Genomic DNA, 21,027 nt, shown 5'->3' on the forward strand with positions numbered 1-21,027 from the left:
GTGGAAGAGTTTTGTTGCTTCTCCTCTTTCACTGTGTGAAGTCATTTTTGATGACAAAATAGAATAGAAATGCCCTGTCAGACAGCCATATAGGTGATATAATCCCAGCCCTGCGCTACCTCTTCATAATGAAAAGCTTCTCTTGCTCTTCCACTCTTTCTCTTGGTTGTGAGTCTCAATCTGGACATTGTGGTGGTCAAGGCTGCTGCAGTTCTCTTGCTCTGAAGGGGATGAACTGGTTCAAAGGTTGTATTTGTTGGGCTAAGTCTTGGTGGTTCCTAGAGGCTTCCAACCTGGACTGTTGCTTTCCTTTCATGTGACAGATTTTGACACCCAGACCTGTCCTTCAGCTCTTTCCCTGTAGTCCATGTGGTGATTCTTGAAGAGTCCCCAAGAACAGAGGCAGATCAACCCACCTCTCAAATCCTGTGTCCAAATGGCTTTTGAGGAGTATATAGGAAGCTTCTCTAGCTGCTTTTCAGTTACTAGGTACTCAGCTGAGGGTGGGAGTTTAAGGGCAGCTTTTCCCTTCCAGTGCATTGAGGCAGTAGGCACAGCCTGAGCTGTGAAGGATGTTGGCAGTTGCCATCTTGCCAGCCCAGGATGAAGAAGCTGTGCTTGGACAGCTAGGCTCCAGACTGGATTTGAGGTAAGGCAGCTCACTCCAGGAATGGCTGACATCTAGCTTTGGGATCATATCCGTGAGCAGGGATATTGCTGCTCAGCTGCCACCCAGTTAGCTTATGTTGGTAGGCTTCACATACAATGTGGCAAGGAAGCAGAACCCCCTCATCTTCACGTCGGTGCTTGAGAAGATCTCTTAGATCTAGTTGCCTCTTTGTTCTCCTTTGCCTGTCCTGGCCCTTCCCCATATCACAACATTATTTTTACTCCACTCCACTTGCCAGTGTGTGTCCCACTCCACACATTCACCTACCCCTGAGGTTCACCTCCATTGCCATTCATGATGTCTTATCCCTCACATCCTTATTGCATCCCTCGGTACCCGCATTACCTCCTGCCTTTGCTGTTTCCAAGAATACACGAGGCTTGCTTCCTGCACCAGTTTCCTATGCATTGCATATCTCACGTTCATCAAATCATAGAATGTCCTGAGTTGGAAGGGACCCATAAGGATCATTGAGTCCAACTCCTGTCCCTGCATAGGACAACCCCACAGTTCACACCATGTGTCTGAGGGTGTTGTCCAGCCTCTCCTTGAACACTGTCAGGCTTGGGGCCGTGACACCTCCCTGAGGAGCCTGCCACAGTGCTCCACCACCCTCTGGGTGAAGAACCTTTTCCTAATGTCCAGTCTAAATTTCCCCTGGCACATCTTCCTGTCATTCCCTTGGGTTCTGTCATTGGTCACTAAAGAGAAGAGTTCAGTGCCTGCTCCTCCTCCTCCCCTTGTGAGGAAGCTGTAGGCAGTGATGAGGTCTCCTCTTAGTCTTCTCTTCTGCAGGCTGAACAAACCAAGTGACTTCAGCTGTTCCTCATATGGCTTCCCCTCCAAAACCTTCACCAACTTCATAGCCATTTATTGCACCATACAGTCCCTGTAGAACTTTGATCAGCCTCTTGCTTTCCCTCCCTCTGATTTCCTTGAAGGAAATAGTGGAAAATGGCACATTTTGGCACTTGGAGCAGTCTCAGCTCTACATGGAGTCTGTGTGAGGAATAGTGATCATGTTGTTTAAAGGCAGTTTGGTTTCAAAGATGACAGTGGAAGATACCATCTATTTCCAGGACAGTTTCACAAGTTTCAAATCCTGGAATCCTTAGGACTCATCAAACTCCTCAAAATTATTGTGTCCATGAGCAGCTGAATGTAGAGAACTGGCAATGATCTTTCAGTTAATACACAGCTGCCATCTGTGATTGCAAACCATGTAAACAGCTGGTTAAACACCACTTCTCTTGTTGTGAGCTTGTGTGCTTTATTTTTCTGTGAGTCACTTCTCTCCTGTTTGACATGCGGGACCAATAGGGGAAGTCAGTGGCAAACAAAGCCTTTTCAGAACATGTAAAGATGAGGCCAGATATGAGAGTTTGATTGTACTGAGAGAATTTCAGGAGGCAGAATATTATTTCATGATCTGGAAATTGTCAGGACAGTGGGTGGGACCTATATACCAAATAAAACAAATGTCATACAGGCATTTCTTTCACTGCAAATCACCAGGAACTTCACTTGCTCTCTCATGTAAAAATGCACTATTTGAATCTGATGCTGTGATTCTATGTAAATAAATTAAGGCAAGAAAATATAAACATTGCTAGTTTAGTCTTGTAAAATAGCTCAACAATAGGATGCACTATGAGACTGAAGATCAGAAAGCATGAAATGATATATCCAATCCTTTTCCTATTTTCTAATGTCCTTCCCTCTCACGTCTCCATCGATTAATCTTCCATGATGTGTATATATGGAATTTTTAAGTGCTTGGCAGTGGTACAAGATTATTCCTGAAAATAGAAGGTGATTTTCTACTGCTCATCTGGAGGGACTGATGACAGATACTCACTGTATTTGTCCAGAGGGTTTAGCATCTCCTCCTTAGGCTACATTCATATTACAGCAACATAATACTGTGTCAATGACTTAATTTATTTTTATTGCAAACTGCTGGGTTAGATGAATGACACATTTAATTAATGGTTGTCAGTGGAGATTTATTCACGCCACTCTCAGAACTTTACCTGGAGCTGAGACTATTTTGCAACTCTCACATTGAATAAGAAAGGGCTCTTTTATCCCAATCTACTCAAAAGAGAAGCTATTATTTTTATTTTACCTTTTCTGTTTTTCCTTTTGTGACAAATGGGAAAGAACTATTTGGAGATCACTATCATATATATCTCTGCTTGGCAGTAACAGATGGCTTCAAAGAGGCTAGCTGAAGAAAATAAAATTGCATTTCCTGGCAGACAAGGTCTGAAGCCTTGAAAATCATGGATCCTGTTAGTGTTTATAGTGAATAAATTGCCCTGGATATTTCTCAGCTGGAGAACATGGTGTGCTTTTCTTCTTGACCCGCTTCCCTTGTAGTTGCCAGCCCTTCCCCAGAGTGGCTGGAGGAGATGATAGTTTCTGGAGAAGCTGACCAAAGTAAGCCAGATGTGTTTCCTGGTTTCACTGTTGTCCCCAGGGTGGTGTCAGGATGCTTATTGTACGTGTGTTTAGATGTGTTCATGACCCACACATGGAATACAAATGGCCATGCATGGTCATGCCTTAAAGAAACCTTTCTGTGCCGGTAAAGGGCCACTTTGCACACATCTGCTCAAGTGCTCAAAAGGCTATTGCAAAGAACAAATCTCAATCAGTTACAGAAATTATCATGTTGTCTGGTTCAAATGGCACACCTGGCATCCTTTGCATGTTGCAGATCTGATTTTGGCAACCTGGCCCAGCCCACTTTTCTTAATTCAGTGTCTTGTAGCATACCTATCCCTCCATTCACCATCTGCTGGTGGCAGAGTATTCTGGCGATAGGAACGGTGCTGCCACTTAGGACATAACTTATTAGTATGCAAACGCCTATTTTGGGTAGTGTTAAAACATTAAATAAAATGTGTAAAGGCTGATCACTGCAGTACTACCTTCCTTTTTGTTGCATTTTTATATCATATGTTTTGTGTTTGGTTTGCTATAACACACACATTTGCAATTCCTTGGGAAAGTGCAAAGATTAATTTCTGGGAAATGTTTCTAAGTATTATCTGATGTATTGCAACTCCTTTGTATTGAAAAAATGATGTTACAATGAATGTACATTTTGAATAAGCTGCTAACCGTGTAACCTGGGGATTGGAAGCAATCTCCATTTTACATTCACTTACATGTCTTTTAGTGTTTGAAAAGAAAATGGTTTTATGTTTGAAGGGTTTTTTTTCATATGCAAAGTGTTCCAAGTTGGTTACCTCACCTAGTGCACTTGCCTCATAAGAATCCCCAGGGCTTCCTCCAACAACTCCAACAAGTTTCTCAGTTTAATTATGAGTGCAATTAATGATCTGGCAATGTGGAACACAGTAATGGCAGATTTCCTCTGAACAAGTCAGATAAGGAGGATTTCTGTGGGGCTCTTGCCCCTTCAGCTTGGTCATTCCTGAAAAAAAAAAAAAGCCAGATCAGGTTCTTATTCAGCACTGCTGACTTCTGGTTATTTTTATGACTAAGGAAGATGTTTAGCTTTCAGAATCTGCTGCTGCTTCTTCTTTCTTGCTGCTATTAAGTTGCCTTTACTATTAGAGACTAGAACAATTTTTGGATTATCATTTTCTTCCACTTTGTTCATGTCTGCTCAGAGAAGGAGCAGACATTGACTCTTGCTGGAGACAGTCGTGGGTGCAGAGGTGGGAAGCTAAGTGGCAGGCATACTACCCTTACAGAGCTCTTGCTTCTGGTCAAGATGCTAGGAAAACTGGCATAAACCTAAGAACATACAAAAGCACAAATAGGGAGGGACACTTAACCAGCATAGGACTGGGCTGTCCTATTGACCTCGGTTGAAAAAAAAAAAAAAAAGAGGGAAAGGCTATGCAGTGTTTGATGGTAAGATGTTGGAAAGAAGAACATCTCTCTGACATTTATGTTGCTGATTCTTGGAACAACAGAGATCCTGCAAGCAAATATGGCAGCTCTAAGACCCCCGGTACTTTTACCTCATCTAAAACTGGTTTGAAGAAAGAGCTTCTTCAGAAGCTCAGATTATAGTTTTTTTTCCATTCACTGTTGTGAATCCTGCCAGATCTCCCAGTCTGAAACAAGCTTAGTCTATGTTGGCAGAGGACAATGTCACTTCCAGGATATGCTAAGGTCCTGATAGTATCCAAATCAAAGCTGCTACAGGGAAGACTGAACTATGGCTCTTGCTGTTTGTGTGTCATCTGCATCTCTCAGGACTAAGGCCTCTTCCCATTCCCAATGGAGCAATTAACGTCATATTGGGAACTCGATTTCCGCTTCTCAGGCTTTCCAGCTCCCATGAAGAATCTCAGGGACGAGCATATCCTTCCTTTGCATTACCTTGTGTTACCTGTTAGACTTCTGTTGCTGCTAAACAGGAGGTAGTCCAAACCATATTTATCCAACCGCTATTCAAGTAGGAGCTGAATGTGGGTTTCTGTAGTAATTTCTACTGAGAGGAGACAAAAGCTGTAGATAGCCTGTTGTACTTCCTGGCTTGCTTGAGAAACTTCATCTGCTGAGAGTTGAGTTTGCTTGAAGCAGAGGATCTCAGGAAAGTCCCTTTCAAGCAGGTCTTCAGGCTTGGGAGGCACAGCAGAAGGGCTTCCTCAAGTTGCTAGAAGTCCTCATCAGTTTGTTAGAGACAGAAGATTTGAAGAACCTGTGGAAGTTTGTCTCAGGGGAGGGCAGCAGGGAGATGGAGCAGAAGCAGCCTGCTGTAGCTTTAAAGGCAATGCTGAGTAGGGAGCCATTTGGAAGGATGTAGTTTACTAAAGGGATCCAAAGCTTATTTTCCTTGAGTCTTTTTATTCTTCCTGTATCTAATCCCTTTAGAGCCTAAGGTCAACCCCTTTTTGTACTGCAATAACACTGTAATATATGCTTGCATTAATTCTTTTTGCACACTGAGCATGCAAGACCAATTTAAAGCTTTTTTTCAGAAGAAAAACACTGTACGATTGTGTATATAGAAATACTGAGAGAGAATTTTAATTCTGTCTCCTGTATAAATGCATGCATTGATTACCTGTATGTAGACCATGCTGTAAATGCTGCATAGTACTGTACATATGCTGCATAGTACATAGTACTGTAAAATCCTACACTTGAAACTACAATGAACAGGCAATGTAATCAAAAACAAACAAACAAACAGAAGAACAGAAGCTGTGCAATGGATTTTGTGCCTTTTTTAAATCCATGTATGCTAATCCAGACAATCCAAAAAAAAAAAAAAAAAAAAAAGAAAAAAAAAAACCCCTTGTATACTACCAAAACCTTATTAAAGAATTAAAGGCAGCACCTTGTTGATGGCTGGGTTTTTTTTGTTTGCTTGCTTGCTTTGTTTTTCTGCTCCCTTTGCTTTCCAGCTCTGGGCAGTTTTCCCCTGCTTATCCTTGGGTGCACCAGGCAGGAATATGAAAGAGCTCTGATAGAACAGAGAGAGTTTTATTATTGTTTACTAATGTGATCGCTGAAAACTCACAGTTAAGACAGATCTGGAAATAGAAACAAAGTTCTGTGACTGTTGGAGATGTGTTTAATGTACTTTGGGAAGGCCACACTGTGAGATCAATTTACATAAATTTAGGCTAGTATCAATTTCATTTGAACCCAGTCATATCACAGCAGCAGGTTGCAACTAGCCCGAACTTATGAAAGTTTTTAGAGCTCTGCCTTGATGGTTACCAGCATCCAAACTGGCTAAACTTAAGCTAGTACAATTCAACACCTATGAACACAGCAGAAACAATTTATCACATTTCTCTTGGTTTCTTCACTGAGCATCCTCCACTGGCTGGCAGCATGGTCTGCACAGGGTGGTTGGATGGCTGTCTCCCATCAGCCATTTGACAAGGCATTTAAGAACATCTGGTAAACTTCCAGTCCCTCCACTCCCCGAAGCCCCAGGGAAGCAGATGCAAAATTGTGGTTGTTCTGCAAGTAACATTCTCCTGCCTGGGCTGCTCAGTGGATCTGACCGTGCTGCTTTCATTGTGACTCACATCTGAAAGCAGTCGCCACTGTAGAGCGGCATGTGGTCCAACCCCTATTGCTGTTGGTCTGTCTGGCATCAGGTTGGAAGAGGAGACATGGTGACAGACTCTGTCTGCTTTGGTGTGAATTGCACAGTTACTAATTCAGTGTTTTTCAGAAAGGGGCTGGAGAGGGAGGCTGCAGGCAGTAGGTGCATGCAAAGGCTCTGGTACCTGTGGAAAGGGTGGTGGAAACCTTCCCGCTTGCAGAAGAAGTACAAGACCCCAACTCCTCACAGACAGAAAGCAGATTGTGCAGGCAGGTGACGGCCTGGGAGGAAGAGCTGGGATTTGGTTGTGGTCTCTGACTTACAGGATTGTACAGTGTGTGAGTCTCTTTTTTCTCCTGGGAATTGTATGGAGAGTCAGGATTCTTACGAGTCTGCCTCTAGCAGGGTCCAAAGCCCATCTCCTCTGTGATAAACACCTTAAAGCGCATTTTGGTTTGCTTCTGTAAGACTGTTGGTATGTGGGACATGTGCATCTTTGAAACACTGCGGAAGGATGCACGGATGCCATAGAGCCATCCATGCCACTGGCACATGGATGATGCATGGATGCCACTGGCTGAGAGATGATTCAGAACAAGGTCTGAAACAGAATGGTAGATGGAACAGATGCAGTATTTCCTAGTTTTATGTTAGCCAAATATTGTGATCTTTCTCTTGTACCAGGTGGTTTTTTGTTGTTGTTTGGTTTGGGTTTTTTTTTAGTTTTGTTGTTTTGGTTTGGTTTGCTTTGGTTTTGGTTTTGTTTCACAAATTATTGCATTTAAAATGTTTAAAACCAAGAGATGGGAGAAAAATAATAATCTGAAATTCTACAGTCTAAGAGAAAATTGATTAGGCTCACCTGAGAAACTGTTCCCTTTCCCCCATGTCAGTGCAGGGCTTCTGGAGACAGCAGGCTTTTCTGGTGAATGCCCGGCCCACTCTGTGCGGTGCCACAGACTGCTCTGCTGTGGGGGTGTAGGCACAGACAAGCTATAGGGTCTTTTCTCTATGCATTCAAGAGCTGTAAGATCACCAGAAAGCCATAAAGGCATGGCAAGTGCTGTCATCACTCCATATTGCTAAAGGGACCTGGGCAGAGTGTGTGCGACTTGGCATGAGGCAGGACACAGAAGAGCACATTAACAACCTGGATGCTAGTACTGCTCTTGAACCCACCAGCATGAGTCTGCTCTGTGCTGCTGTCTGAGAAGGACACATCTGGCTACATTCTTGGTGACAAGGGGACCTGGGAACTTCTAATGCATGGTTGTAAACTTGCTGTGACAAGTGTTGCCAGCAGGTCAGGGGAGGTTCTCCTCCCCCTCTACTCTGCCCTGGTGAGGCCGCATCTGCAGTACCGTGGCCAGTTCTGGGCTTCCCAGTTTAAGAAGGACAAGGAATTACTGCAGGGAGTCCACCAGAGAGCTACAAAGATTGTTAGGAGTCTGGAGCATCTTTCTTATGAGGAATGGCTGAGAGATCTGGGTCTGTTCAGTCTGGAGAAAAGAAGGCTTAGAGGGGACCTTATTTATACTCATAAATATTTCCAGGATGAGTGTCAAGAGGATAGGACCAGACTCTTTGCAGTTGTGCCCAACAATAGGATGAGGGGCAACAGGCACAGATTGAAACATAGAAGGTTCCATGTAAACATGAGGAGAAACTTCTTTCCTTTGAGGGTGACAGAGCACTGCAACAGGCTGCCCAGAGAGGTTGTGGAATCTCCTTCTCTGGAGACATTCAAAACCCACCTGGACACATTCCTGTGTGATCTGCTCTGGCTGAATCTGCTTTAGCAGGTGGGTTGGACTAGATGATCTCCAGAGGTCCCTTTGAACCCCAACTATTCTGTAATTCCGTGGAGACTGCACCTTTGCTGATTTTTGCAGTATTTGCAGCATCACTGGGATGTAGAAACTTTCCAGCTGCCATATTGGGTAATGTGAGTCTCCTCTGAGGATGTCCTATTGCCAATGATCCTGCTAATTTGAAACCCCACCAGTTTAAAGACAAATCCCCAGACTCCACGTAGCTGCTGATGAGCATGGGGACACAGATGGACTTGAAGGCTCTGACTTCTGCCTCTACCAAATACAAGCAGGTAGATCTTTTTCTCTCCTGACTCTCCTTCCTCTTCATATTCTAATTGTAGCCTCTGTGCAAAGCAGGCATATTTATTGCCTTCCAAACACATATTGTTGCCCAAAGTAGTTACTAGCCAAATTTAATTTAAATTCAGTGAAAAGACAGAGTGTTACAGATGTGAAATGCAGAGACTTTGTGGGGCACACATGCTCAGACTAACTAACAGCCATATGCATTCCTGGACAATTGACTGGGAAGTCAAAAGACCCAAGAGTTAAGATCTAAGCCCAAGCAGGTTGGAAAAAAATGGTTCACTGCCCAAAGACAGGCAAATGTGTCTTCCGAGAAAGTGAGGAACATAGGCAGAGATCGGAGCTTGCTATAGGTAAAGGCAGTCTTTTTGACTCAGATTTGTCCAGATCCAGGGTAGCTCTGCCCACTCACAGTCTTGGTAGCTTTTTAAAATGGGATGGTTGCCTCAACTCATGGCATAATTCCTTCTCATAGTGGAGTGAGCCTAGCAGAGGGCCACCGAGATGATTAGGAACTAGAAACATATGACATACAGAGAGGCTGAGAGAGTTGGGTTTGTTCTGCCTTAAAAAGAGAAGGGTTGGGGTGGGATCTTATTTTTTCCTTGAATTAGGTGATGGAAGGATGATGCCAGACTCTTCTCAGAGGATCACAATGAAAAGATGAGATGTGATGGACACAAGCTGGGTAAAAGGAAAATTAGATGTAGAAATTAGATATAAAGAAAAACTTTTTCAGCATGAAAAGCCTCAAACTCTAGGACAGGGTCCCAAAGAGATTGTGAGATCTCCGTCTTTGAAGATACTCAAAACTCAGTTGGACAGGGCCTGGAGCAGACATCTCTGAGTTAGTCCTGCTTTGAGGGGTGGCTGGAGCAGAGACCTCCAGAGATTCCTTACACCTTTTTTATTCTACAATTTTAAGATGCAAGCTAAGACTCTCCACTCTTGATCTTCTGGCATCTTCCCATTGGCACAGCAGAACAGAAAAATTCTTCTCCAGCTTTTGGGAAAAAGTCCTAGAGCAGCTGAGTGACCTGTAGTACAGAAGACACATGATGACTGCCAAGAGAGGACAAACTGCGAACACCTGGTCGGGCAGGCTGTTTGCTTACAGCTAGCTGCTGATTACATTAACTCAACAGTGAAGCCAATCTCATACTTTGATGCCCTAGGACATTCTTCCTTGTTAACAGCCTCAGGTGATGATAGCAATGAAGGTAATAAAATATGTGTTAAATTAATAATTGATCCAAGCAGCATTTCAAGAAAGTTTCTTTTAGTTGAGTTTGTAGGTAACTTCTGTCCTCCATATTTTTTGGCGTATTTATGCTCTTCAGATTTTCTCCATGGTGCATTTGCAGCAGCAAAACAACAACAGCTTCGGGCTTCTTTAAGGAAAGCATTCTGACAATTTTGGGGTATTGCATGCAACAGGTTAAGCAGTCCAAGTCTCCCACAGGTAGGCAGAAGCCAAACAATCACTGTTGTGCTTAGGGTGCAGTGTCCATGCAGGGAAATAGAAAATACATGGGGAATTACAGACAGAAGGGCAGTTCATTTGCTAAATACCACAAAGAATTTGTACAGCCAGAGGTGGAAGTACATTATGATTAGAAAGGTATCTACTGCACAACTGAATGACAGCAAAGGGGTACCAGAGCAGAAGAAGGAAAGAAGCATTATTTTTATTACAGCAACATCATGATGTCCAGCTGTGTCATATCTTACTGCTTCATGTGAATCTCATCTCAGTAGAACTTCTGATGTCTTGCAAGGCTAAGAGCTGTTGAGGAAAGAAGGGTTGCTGGAGACAGGGCTGCTGGTGAGGCAGACTGCAGGACACATAAACCGTATCTCTGACCTACAGAGGATGTACACTGCAGGACTGGATTCAGTTCTTCTTGACCAGAAAGTAGATGAGATGACACAAGCTCGTAGGAGCTGACGGGATGTATGAAAGTTTACATATGCAGAGAAACCAGCGATCACAAAGCTGTACCGTCAATCACAGCATCTAGAAAATGGGATGAAGTAGAGCAGCAGGTGAACTGTTATTGGGGATCAGGTACTCCTTCCAGTGGGAGGCTCAGCACAAGGCAAGATGTTGGTCAGGGCTTCTTTAATCAGGTCCCAGTTCCACTGAGGAAGCGTGTCTGGTTAAGACTCCAGGATAGCACTGCAGGTATATGTCCTGGGAAAACCACATCCAGCCAACAGGCAGAAGCCAATTTTAGGCTGCTTATGTCCAAAAAAATGCCTGAGGGAGGAAGTCAAGTGGGTAATTTCCTTTGCAAAGGGTGGTAAGTCCCTCTTACCAGTTCAAGACCCAAATCTGTCATCCTAATAGAAAAGGTAGAGTGGGTCAGTGAAAGACTAAATCAGGCTAATACAGGGTCATCTTCAGCACCAGACTTCAGCTTTAATGAAATAAGAGACAATGATTTGGAGTCCAGAGGCATTGCCAACACCAGCCTGTGTTTTAATTTATAAGATATAAAAAGAAATATTAAATAGATAACAATTTTTCACCATGCATAACAGCTTGATGCTGCCCACTGAGCTATTTGAAATGTCCCTGTTATACATGAGCATAGAGATCTTACATTTTTCAGACATACTAATAAAGCAGTTGCTCTGCACAGAGTAACATGCAGATTTACAGCACAATTTGAAAATTGTGTCAATGGACTGAAAAGCTATGGAGGGCTTCTTTCCCTCTCAGAGACAAAATGTTCTGTTCCCATAGCCAGATGAATGTGCTGGCTGATGGCAGCTCTGTAGCCCAGGTAGTTAAATGGGTGCTTGTTTAGTCGTAGCCTCTGATACTGTCAAATGCCACTTGCAAACACCGATCTTTGGAGCCTGCTGTTCATAATTAGGACTGAAAAGTAACGTGATGCATTATTGATTGGTTGAGTTTACAGAGAGGCTTTTGTTTCCCAGCCCTCTTAAAGAAGAGTGACTTAAATGTTTTGGGATTTGGTTTTGGTTTGGTTTGGTTTTTAATCCATTTTACAGAGTGATGCTTCTGTGGTTTTAATTTGCAACTAATAGTTAATTAGACTAAACTTCAATGGACATTTATTTTGCCTATTTATTTTGCGATTTTTTTGCTTATTTTGCTTATTTGTTCAAGTGTGTGCATGTGTATGTGAGTTGCTGCTTTTCTGTTGGTATTGTGATCAATTCACAACCTACCCCTGGTGCCTTATGGGCCATCTCTCCATCACAGACGGCTACTCAAGAAAGACCAGCTGTTCTGTCCTCCCATTGCTTTTAGGTTTTGGACACCCCAGAGTCTAATAATGATACTTTATATGTCAGCTTTCATGACTTAACTTGCTAATCATTTTAGTGAAAGCTGAAGGAGCCTGTAAGAGTCAGAAGTATGAGTTGCTGGAGGGATGTGAGAGCAGGAGCGAGGGATGAATAGCATAGAGGGGAACACAGGAGCACTAAAAGGGTATTGCCCCCAAGACAATGGTGGATAATATGGAAAAGTCATCAGCAAATGTAGCTGGCCCTGAGGGGCCCCTTGAGTTCACCATGGCCTAGGAATGAAAGAGAGTTGCTGAATGGTTCCAGTAAGGAAGAAGTGAATATGTAAATGTTTAAATATTGCAATAAATATATAAATGCTGAAGAAGACTGGTAAACATGAAAAAAATCCTGAGGAATTGCTTGCAAAAATCTCTTTTAGGTCCAGGTAAAGGCTGCTAACAAAGGAACTCCTTTGGCACATTTTTCTGCCTTCATTTATGAGTATGTGTGAATCTCTCTAAGGTTTGTATGAATTAAATGATTGAGGGATCACTGCTCAGGCATGTATTTTGAAAGTGTCATGGACTAGAACCTTTCGACTGATGCTTCCCACTGCTCTTGATTCTGATGTCTGTGTCCATGCTATGTCTGAATACTAACCCTTTTCTTTTGTCACATGTGTCTTCTTGCAGGCATATATGCTGAAGTCATTTGAAATGAATGGTCTGCCCAAGGCAGTGCCTTTAAGTTTGCCTTATCAAGACTTCAGAAAAGATATGTCAGACTACTGGGAAAAGCCTAAGGTATCCCAGCGGATAAAGAAAGTTGATTTCTCAAATGTTGTTTTGACTGCCCCTTGCAAACCTCTGGAACCTTATCTGGAAATAAATGGAAAAGAGGAGGAGGAGGAAGAAGACAATGAGGAAGAAGACGAGGAGGAGGAAGAGGAGGAAGGGGATGAGATTGATATGCACAATGGTTCCAGCAGTGGCCTGAGTCAAAAAAGCACAGAGCGCAGCCAGAAGTGTGCACCCTCCACACTCCTGGCTGATGACCAGAAGGGATCCAAGGGTCGCGCTTCCACTGCTGGTGGGGACCTGGAGCTGGAGGAAGGCTCAAAAACACTAGTGCTATTTTCGCCAGGTGATCTGAAAGAGTCTCCAGTGACCACAGACTTGGTTCCAGAAGTTGATCTGGGCACTCTTGCTGCACTGACTCTTCAGAGTGAGCGGCCACAGCCTATGGGTAGCCAACTGGATGTGACAGTGACAGTGGCTACAGCTTCCTCCCCCTTTACCAAAGTTGAGCGCACATTTGTTCCTATTGCTGAAAAGACCCACTTACATGTCATGTCTTCCAGTGGCGAGCTGATGAGGCATGAGGAGAACTGCCCTCCGGGCCAGTTTGAGGAGGTCATTATTGAAGAAGAGCTGGAGGACAACCTGGTGCAGATAGAGAATGAAAGCATACATTCAGGACTGGAAGGGGCACAGACAGAGAGCTCTGCGCTTTCGGCTAATCACATTGAAACCACCTCAGAAACAGCAGGGGAGCAGCTGGCCCTTCCCAATGCTGAAGCAAAGCCTCTCAAAGACAAGCCAGAGCTCTCTGACAAAGTGTCACTCTCGCTGGATTTGGATGAGCCTGGTAAGGTGGTGACAAGGGATCCTGACCTTGAGAAGTCAGCACTGGTGGCAGAACACCAGAAACGAGCAGAGATCCTCTTCAACACACAGCATAAAGGCCCCAGGAGGCCTCTTGGTTCCAGGTATAGAAGTCGAATACCCATTTTGTTCTCTGAGGAGGACACTGGCTCAGACCTTTCAACATCACTTTCTGCCAAAGAGAGGCTTTATAAGAGGGCAAAGCAACCTGACTTGGCTCGCTTCGTGATGGAGAAGAGGCAAATCCGCCCTCTTCGGCTGGCCTCAGGGGCCTCCTCCTCAGCATCCTCCAGCGACGAGAGGCAGCGGGCTTCAGAAACCCTCTCAGCCACTGGTTCTGAGGAGGACACACATGACTCTGATGACTCAGTCCCAAGGAAGGCTGGGAAAGAGAAGGCTGCCCCCCTGGGGAAAGAAGAAAGATCCATAAGCACAAAGAGCAGAATTCCTCGGCCCATCACACCAGTGAAAACAACACTAGAGGTGGCAAAGTCTGAGAGCTCCATGGCTGTTGTAATGGCCATGCTATGTAGCTCTCCACAGGATGCGGCTCTTGCCTACAGGTAAGACCAAAATGCTGAGCAATGCAAAATGTTGGACTTGTTAAGGAGATGCAGCCAGGACTTTGCTCACCTCCTACTGCTTTACCTTTCACTTGACTTGAATGAGTGGTTGAGTGGTCCATCCCTGTTTCCTACAGTAATTTCAGCTCACTGATGTGTGAAATTGCCACCTCTCTGCCTTCTTTGGCTCAGTCTGGCCAAAGGGCCAAAGCCCTCTTCTCTTGCCCTGGCTTTGAGGCCTTCTTCCGTTCCACAAGCTCGTTCATTTGATCTGATCCTGATAATAGCAGAGTCCTCCCATGTTGAGCTCTCAGTTTTGCAGCATACTTGGCACAGTTGTGACTGACCTGGCTATTGTGATTAGAGCTCCAAGGGCTGCAAGGTTGCCAGTTGTGATTGCCTCAGAAGATGGCCAGCATGCAAAGAGGTGGAGAGAGGGAGATGTACGTGCATGGGCTCTGTCAGTGATCCAGAACAGCACGGACCACCTCCACATGGTCTGAGTTCCTACATATCCCTGTGTTTTGGGATTTTTTTGAAGGTACCTTGTTCTCTATCAAGTAAGCATACACATATAAGGGGAAGTGAGCCTTCTGAATTCTGCAGTGTTTGGCTTTTCTTCCTGAACTTGGGTCTGGAGGTCCAGCCCAGGAGCAGAGATGCTGATGTGGCTCTGCCACAGGTCCAGCAAATTCTGCTCTTTCAGAAGTGTGGGGTGAAAGGAGGGCATCCCTGTGGGTTGGTTTATCTACCAGTAGTTACTGTCAGAGGCCAGCTGGTGCAATCCAGCTCATCCCCACATTCCCAGATTGTACCTCCTACCTTGAAAGAAGTTGCTACATCCATGCTGCATGTCAAGAAGAGTCACAGATATGTGCTATTGGCCAAACCATGCCTGTGCATTGTCTCAGAGAGCACTGGAGGATCAGGGCCAACACTAGTTAACAGCACGAGTGTTCAAACCAGTGCCCTGTCTTGTCCACAGCAAAACTCCTGTCATCCTGGTGCTGGAGACTTCTTATAATTGCTCAGCAACATTCATGCCAAACTTGCCAGGAGCCCTAAGCCCCTTGCAGAAATTCCCTTTCATCCTCCCTTTTCTCTTCCTCTGCAGGCTTCAGGCACAGAGACCAGCTGGAAGTGTCCCAAACGAGCGGCGAACTACACAGACACAAAGTCGGCTTCCTCCTTAGCTGAGCTCCACTTCTCTTCCTCCACGGAGCAGCTCATGGAGGTCCAGCTGTGGATCTCCCCTCAGAGCCCCTCAGAGCCCTGTCCTTCCTTCAAGAAACCCCAGTGCTTCTCCCAGAAGCCTGCTGCCACCTTGGAGGGAAAACCCTTCTCCCTGCCAAAAGTATAAGCCAGGGACTGCTCTCCAGCGAGTTTCTCCTTCCCCCCCAGCATGCAGCTCAGGCCCTGGGGCTGACAGGGGATTCCCTGACCTCTCCTGGTGTGGCCAAAAAGCAACAAAGAGCAAAAACCCAGACTCAGAGTCCAGCAACCAAAGGAAAGCAAATGTCCCTGGAGAGTAAGGCTGCTGCCAGATAATGGTCTTCTTCTGCCAGCCCTGGGTAACTTCAGCATATAGTATACAGTTGAGATGCTGCAGCACAGCCTTCCGTGCTGGACCCACGAGTGTATAGCAGTAGCTGTAGTTCAATGCTTCACACACTCTCACCCCACACAGTTGTGATCAGCTCCCGAGGGTCTGAGAGCATCTGAGCCACAGAACCTTCTTCAAGGGAGACATCCAGCCTGCAGCTCACGCTTGCTAATGCACAGCACCAAGCAGCAACCCAGGCAGCCTGCCTAGTGCCTAAGTCCCCTCCGTCCCCAGGCATTCCCCTCTCTCTAGCAATACCAGTCACCAACACCAACCCTGGCTTTGAAAAGAGGAGCAGAGATGATGAGAGGAAGGTCTGCTGGACAGGAAGGCTCCTGTTCTGCAAGCAGATCCCTCCTCTCTTGTGTCTGGGAAAATGCAAGCCTTGGCCTCCACCATTTACCTGAGTGCTGGCTCACTTCCTGTCACCTGTGTTAGCAAAGGATTGTCACCAGCTTAGCCAAGAAGGATGAATGCATCCTTGTGTGCTGAGATAAGAGCAGGGGCAGGCTGAAGCAGGGGGTCTTCTTTCCAGGGATGCCTCTGCAGGTGTGAATAGGAGACAGGCAGGTCTTGCTACCTGCTCCAGTGTGTCCCACAGAGGAGGCCATCTGGCATTTCTGCTCAGCGACACGGCTGCTCTTTCAGTAGATTCCTCTGTGGTGAATAGTTAGATAGAAGTAGGGCTGTATGGGCAGCTTGCTGGGAAATCAAGAGTGCTTGCTAATTGATGTAGAAGGGAGCACACTGCAGCTGCTTCTGTCCCCAATACCAAACTGTGATCTGTGGATACCATACCTCCCAACATGGGTGGTTCCTCTCGACCTGAGTGTGGTTGGTGCCATAAGACTATAGTCCACCAAACACAGCTCCATGCTGAAGATGCAAATAGTCACCGGATGCCTTTGGCTTAGGTGCCCCTTGCACCTAAATTCCTTGTGCTATTATTGTCATGATCTTGGTGTTTGTGAATTTTGGCACTGTAGTTTCAGCCACAGCTCCCCTACAGGGAAGGGTGGGAAATTATCCTGTAGCACAGGCAAAAGCTGCTGCTTTCTGAGGAGGTTTGCTAGCATGCCATGGGAACCTTGTGCGTTTTTGTCTAAGAGTACAGGGGGTTGAGTTGTGGAGGTCACGTTTATGTGTTTCCCAGTGCTCAGCTCTTCCACACAACAATGGGAATGTAAAAGCAAGGGCTGTATTCTTCAAGTAATATTATCAGAGCAGAAGCTTAGTGTTCCACTAGAAATAAATTAACCAAGGTTTTAGCCCCCAGACTAATTAGGAATGTTTGAAAATGAAAGCCAGCGTGACTAATACCTGTCTGAGCTTGGTGAGATCTTGTAGCCACAAAATTTTCTCAATGTCTTGCAGGGGTAAACACTCCAGACCCAAATACTTTGGATCCCGCACCATTGACTTGCCTAAAAGATGTTTTGCATGAGGCAGAACAAAAATACGACTGTTCTGTACACCCATCCCCACAGCTGCATATTTACTCTTTGCAGACAACAAAGCTTGATAGAGGTGTCTGGACAATAATAACCTTGATTCAGTTGAACAAATATACAAACAGTCACACTGATGGCCATTGAATCTGAGGAATCCTGAAGTTGTTTACATCTACAGGAACTGTTCTGGAAAGGAGCATGAGAGCTGTGATGGGGTGGCTGCGAGAACAGGGTACTCTGTGGACATCTGAACAGATTCCAGAAAGCCAGTGAATTATTTCCAGCACAGAAAACATCATCTGTTCCTAGTGTTGTTTGACAGGGCTGGGCTAATGGTGCAGTTGGGTCCACAGAGATCTGGGCCTGGCATGAGTTGTCTCTCCTTGTGGTTGTGCTACCAGCCTCATTGATCCAACACAGTCCTGCATCCCTGCTGTCCCTGGCACAGAGGGGAGCAGGAGAGTGTGTCAAAAGCAGCATGCTCCCTCAGTTATTTCTGATGAGAAAGAGCTGTGATGGAAGTGAAAGCTGACTGACTGCAGCAATGATTCCTCCCCAGACAGCCTGTGCAGGAGGTACCAGGTGCTGTTACTACTGAAAGGCTTCTAAGGGTAACTCTTGCAGGGCCTGACTGTCCCCCTGTGTCCCACAGGCTTGGGTGTGCAGACCTGCTCTCCTTCCCAGTAGCAAGTGATGCTGTGATCCTGGTTGGGTGTCACATTGCCTCTTTCATTCCTTCACCGACGTTATTTTTACAGGAGTTTCAGTGCTGGGCTCTTCCAGTCAAGTGGATTTCAAGAATTTGGTCACAAGAGGTGTCCCACACAGCTGCATTTTTCTGGCAGACGTGGTCAGAGGGATGCTTGCAAGCCCCCTGTTAACAGCCCTGTTAGTGTGCTGCAGCAGGTGGTGCCTGGATCCTTATTTCAGGTGTCAGCAGAGGGACACAGGAAAGCCCCTGCCATGTGGGCGCTGCTCTGGATCTCCTCCCTGGCTCTGATTTTCAAGGTTCTGCCCTTCAGTTGCTCAGTGGTGAGTGTGAACCCATGGTACGCCTGAGATCAGGGTGCACAGCACACCCTGCTTGCAGAAGTTCCCATTCCTCTTGCGTGTCTCTCTGGAGGGATTTTCTGGCAGGCATGTGGACCAGCAGTGATGCTCTCTGTTAACATAACTGTTTAAACTGGCCTGCAAAAGGGTCAACAACTCCTCCAGATCCTCTCTTCTTCTTACCCCACCTTGCAGGGAGGCTAGGAGGACACCTGCCCTAGTTGGAGAAAACATGGGAGATCATTTTTAGGGACAGCAGGGGACAAGGCCTGTGATGTTAGGGTTAAGTGGTTGAGGTATGCCAGACAATTCAGTATGGCATCACAGGACGTGGTGGGCTGTCACATCACAGAAATGCAGGAGATGCAAAACCCTGCTGTTCCCTGCCCATGAAACATAGTGTGCAAGCTCCGTCAGGCCTTGAGGAAACACAAGGCTGCTCAAACATTGCTGTTGGTGTCTAGCTGCATCCTTGCTTCACTGCAAAGAAGAGAAGATCAAAGAGAAGACTGAGCTGACCAAAGCAGATGAAATGGCTAGGAGGAATAAAGGAAACTGGGGTAAGAGGAGGAGAAGCAGACTTCTCAGCACTTTTCCATGTTTGCAGGAATTTCTGTGAAGAGCCTGACGCTACGTGTGTTCCCCATGAGTGTGTTTGCTGCAGAATCTGTCATGACCAACTGCAGATGCTTGTGCTCATGTGCGTTTTGAGGTGACCCCTGAGACAGGCTGCCACCGTGCCTGCGTCTGTGCATACATGTACATGGGTGGTAGGAACAGAGAGGAGGAGCACTGTAGGGTCGTGTGTTGGGAGCAGAAGTGTCTTTGGGACTGCCGGGTATCATGAGATACTGCAAATGCTCTGTTGAGATGAGAGTCTTTGTGTTTCAGTAGCAAACATTTCTGAGTCAGTTGTCTTTGGAATATGTGAGAGGCAGGAGACTTTGCTAGCCTTTTCTAAGTAAAGACTATCATATATATTATTATAACAATATAAATAGCGCTCATGATATACATATGCCCTAGCAGCACTAGGCTAGTTTCACAAAGCACCTGGGAGTTTGCAACCACCTTTGATTCTGTCTGTTTGCCAGCTACTCAGTTGCATGCAAAGCAGTGAGCTGGGCTCCTGTACAGGCCCTTTTCCCTTTCTACAGGTCCCGGGTGGGTGCCCATGGCCTCACTGTGTGCCGGCTCCCATGGTCTCCTGCAGAACCCTGAATGGTGGTATTGCCCTTCTTCAGCCTGTCGCTGTGCTCCAAGGGGCTGGGACCATGCTGATTGTAACAGCAGAGCCAGTTGGCCTGAAGGCAGGTTGGCAGCATCTCCATGTGCATTGGGGTTGGTATCTTTGTGAGGCCAGAGAATAGCCCTGGTTGCAACACTGTGGTGAACCGTGACCCCAAGCATAGCCAGGATCCCAGGAAATAACAGTGGTTTGTACACCATGACTCTCCTCTCCCCTGGTCCCTAATTTTACGTCCTCAAGCAGATCTTGTCTTCGAAGTCACTGTGTACTCCCTGCAGGTCAGTCCCTTTCTGGCTGGGGGCTTGAAGCCCTCCTGGTTTTCTACAAAGCTTGAGGCAGACTTGTCCACCAACTCATGCAGCAGACCCTCTATCATGCAGACTGGTGCTCTAGGTTATAAGGAAGAACATTATCCCTTTTATTTTTGCAGCTGCAAATGTCTGGTAAGCAGGTTTGAAGTATGTATTGATGATGCCCTCTGTGCTAAAAGGAGGAAGGGAGCAGCCACAACAAATCCAGAGGTGGGTTCCTGTTAGGTACCAAGCTGAGAACTCGTCTTAGCTGTTAAACTAGAGGAGGCTGCAGGGGTGAGGTCTGACACGGGGTCGCTGCAAGGACGCAGGGGCTGATGTTCACTCAGCGCTTGGGTAAATGACTGTAGGGCTGCAAGGCAGAGGCTCTTGAACTGTCGCCTGCAGATGGTGTGAGGAGCTCTGCAGAACCGCGGGGCTTTAGGCAAGGAGCCCTGTGTGTGTGAAAACCAATGTCAGCAACACTGCTGTGCTCTGGGACCTGGGCTGCTGCTTCTCTGGACAGGAATTGGAGCTGGAAACACAGATGATTTGTGTATATTGCCTTTTAACATGATAGCATGTGACTCTACACTCAGAAACATTGTATCTGGTGCACCCATGCCATTTTCTTTTGCCTCTGGCACAGTCTGACAAAGTCTTTTGGCCTGGAAACACGACTTCACTCCTTGGTACTGCCTGCTTGGAAATGTGACTGGCTCCCAAGGCTAAATCTCTCTACGTGTCTTCTTTTGCATTCTTTATGAAAGCAACTGGAGAATGTTTACACACTGCAAACAGAATGTACAACTGCGACCGAGGAACCATGATCCGGTTCAATTGCATGGCAAATTTCTTGGCCATAAAATCTGGCATGTATCACTGAGGCCCTGTCTGTGTACAGATCCACCTGCCATTTGTCATAACTTCAGATCACATTTAAAAAAATACAATAAATGATGCGGCCATTTCTTCTTCATATCAGACACCATTGTCATTAATTTTGTTTTTAAAAGGGGATTCTTGATCATGCCATTAAAAACCTGTCTAC

At 45.7% G+C, this 21,027-nt stretch overlaps 1 protein-coding gene across 1 annotated transcript in view; it reads left to right on the forward strand.

Moving 5' to 3' along the window:
• The window catches only part of LOC308038702 (tau-tubulin kinase 1-like), a gene marked incomplete at both ends in the record, with an annotated part of 85,723 nt that extends 69,842 nt beyond the window's left edge, over positions 1 to 15,881 (forward strand). Inside the window, 4 exon segments of the mRNA XM_080341477.1 lie at positions 12,799 to 14,333; positions 15,448 to 15,523; positions 15,527 to 15,723; positions 15,725 to 15,881. Coding sequence (XP_080197603.1) covers positions 12,799 to 14,333; positions 15,448 to 15,523; positions 15,527 to 15,723; positions 15,725 to 15,881 — 1,965 coding nt within the window.
• Positions 15,882 to 21,027: the final 5,146 nt, after the last annotated feature.

The sequence above is a fragment of the Nesoenas mayeri genome, assembly GCF_963082525.1.
Source record: "Nesoenas mayeri genome assembly, chromosome: 3".
In the NCBI taxonomy this organism is placed as follows: domain Eukaryota; kingdom Metazoa; phylum Chordata; class Aves; order Columbiformes; family Columbidae; genus Nesoenas; species Nesoenas mayeri.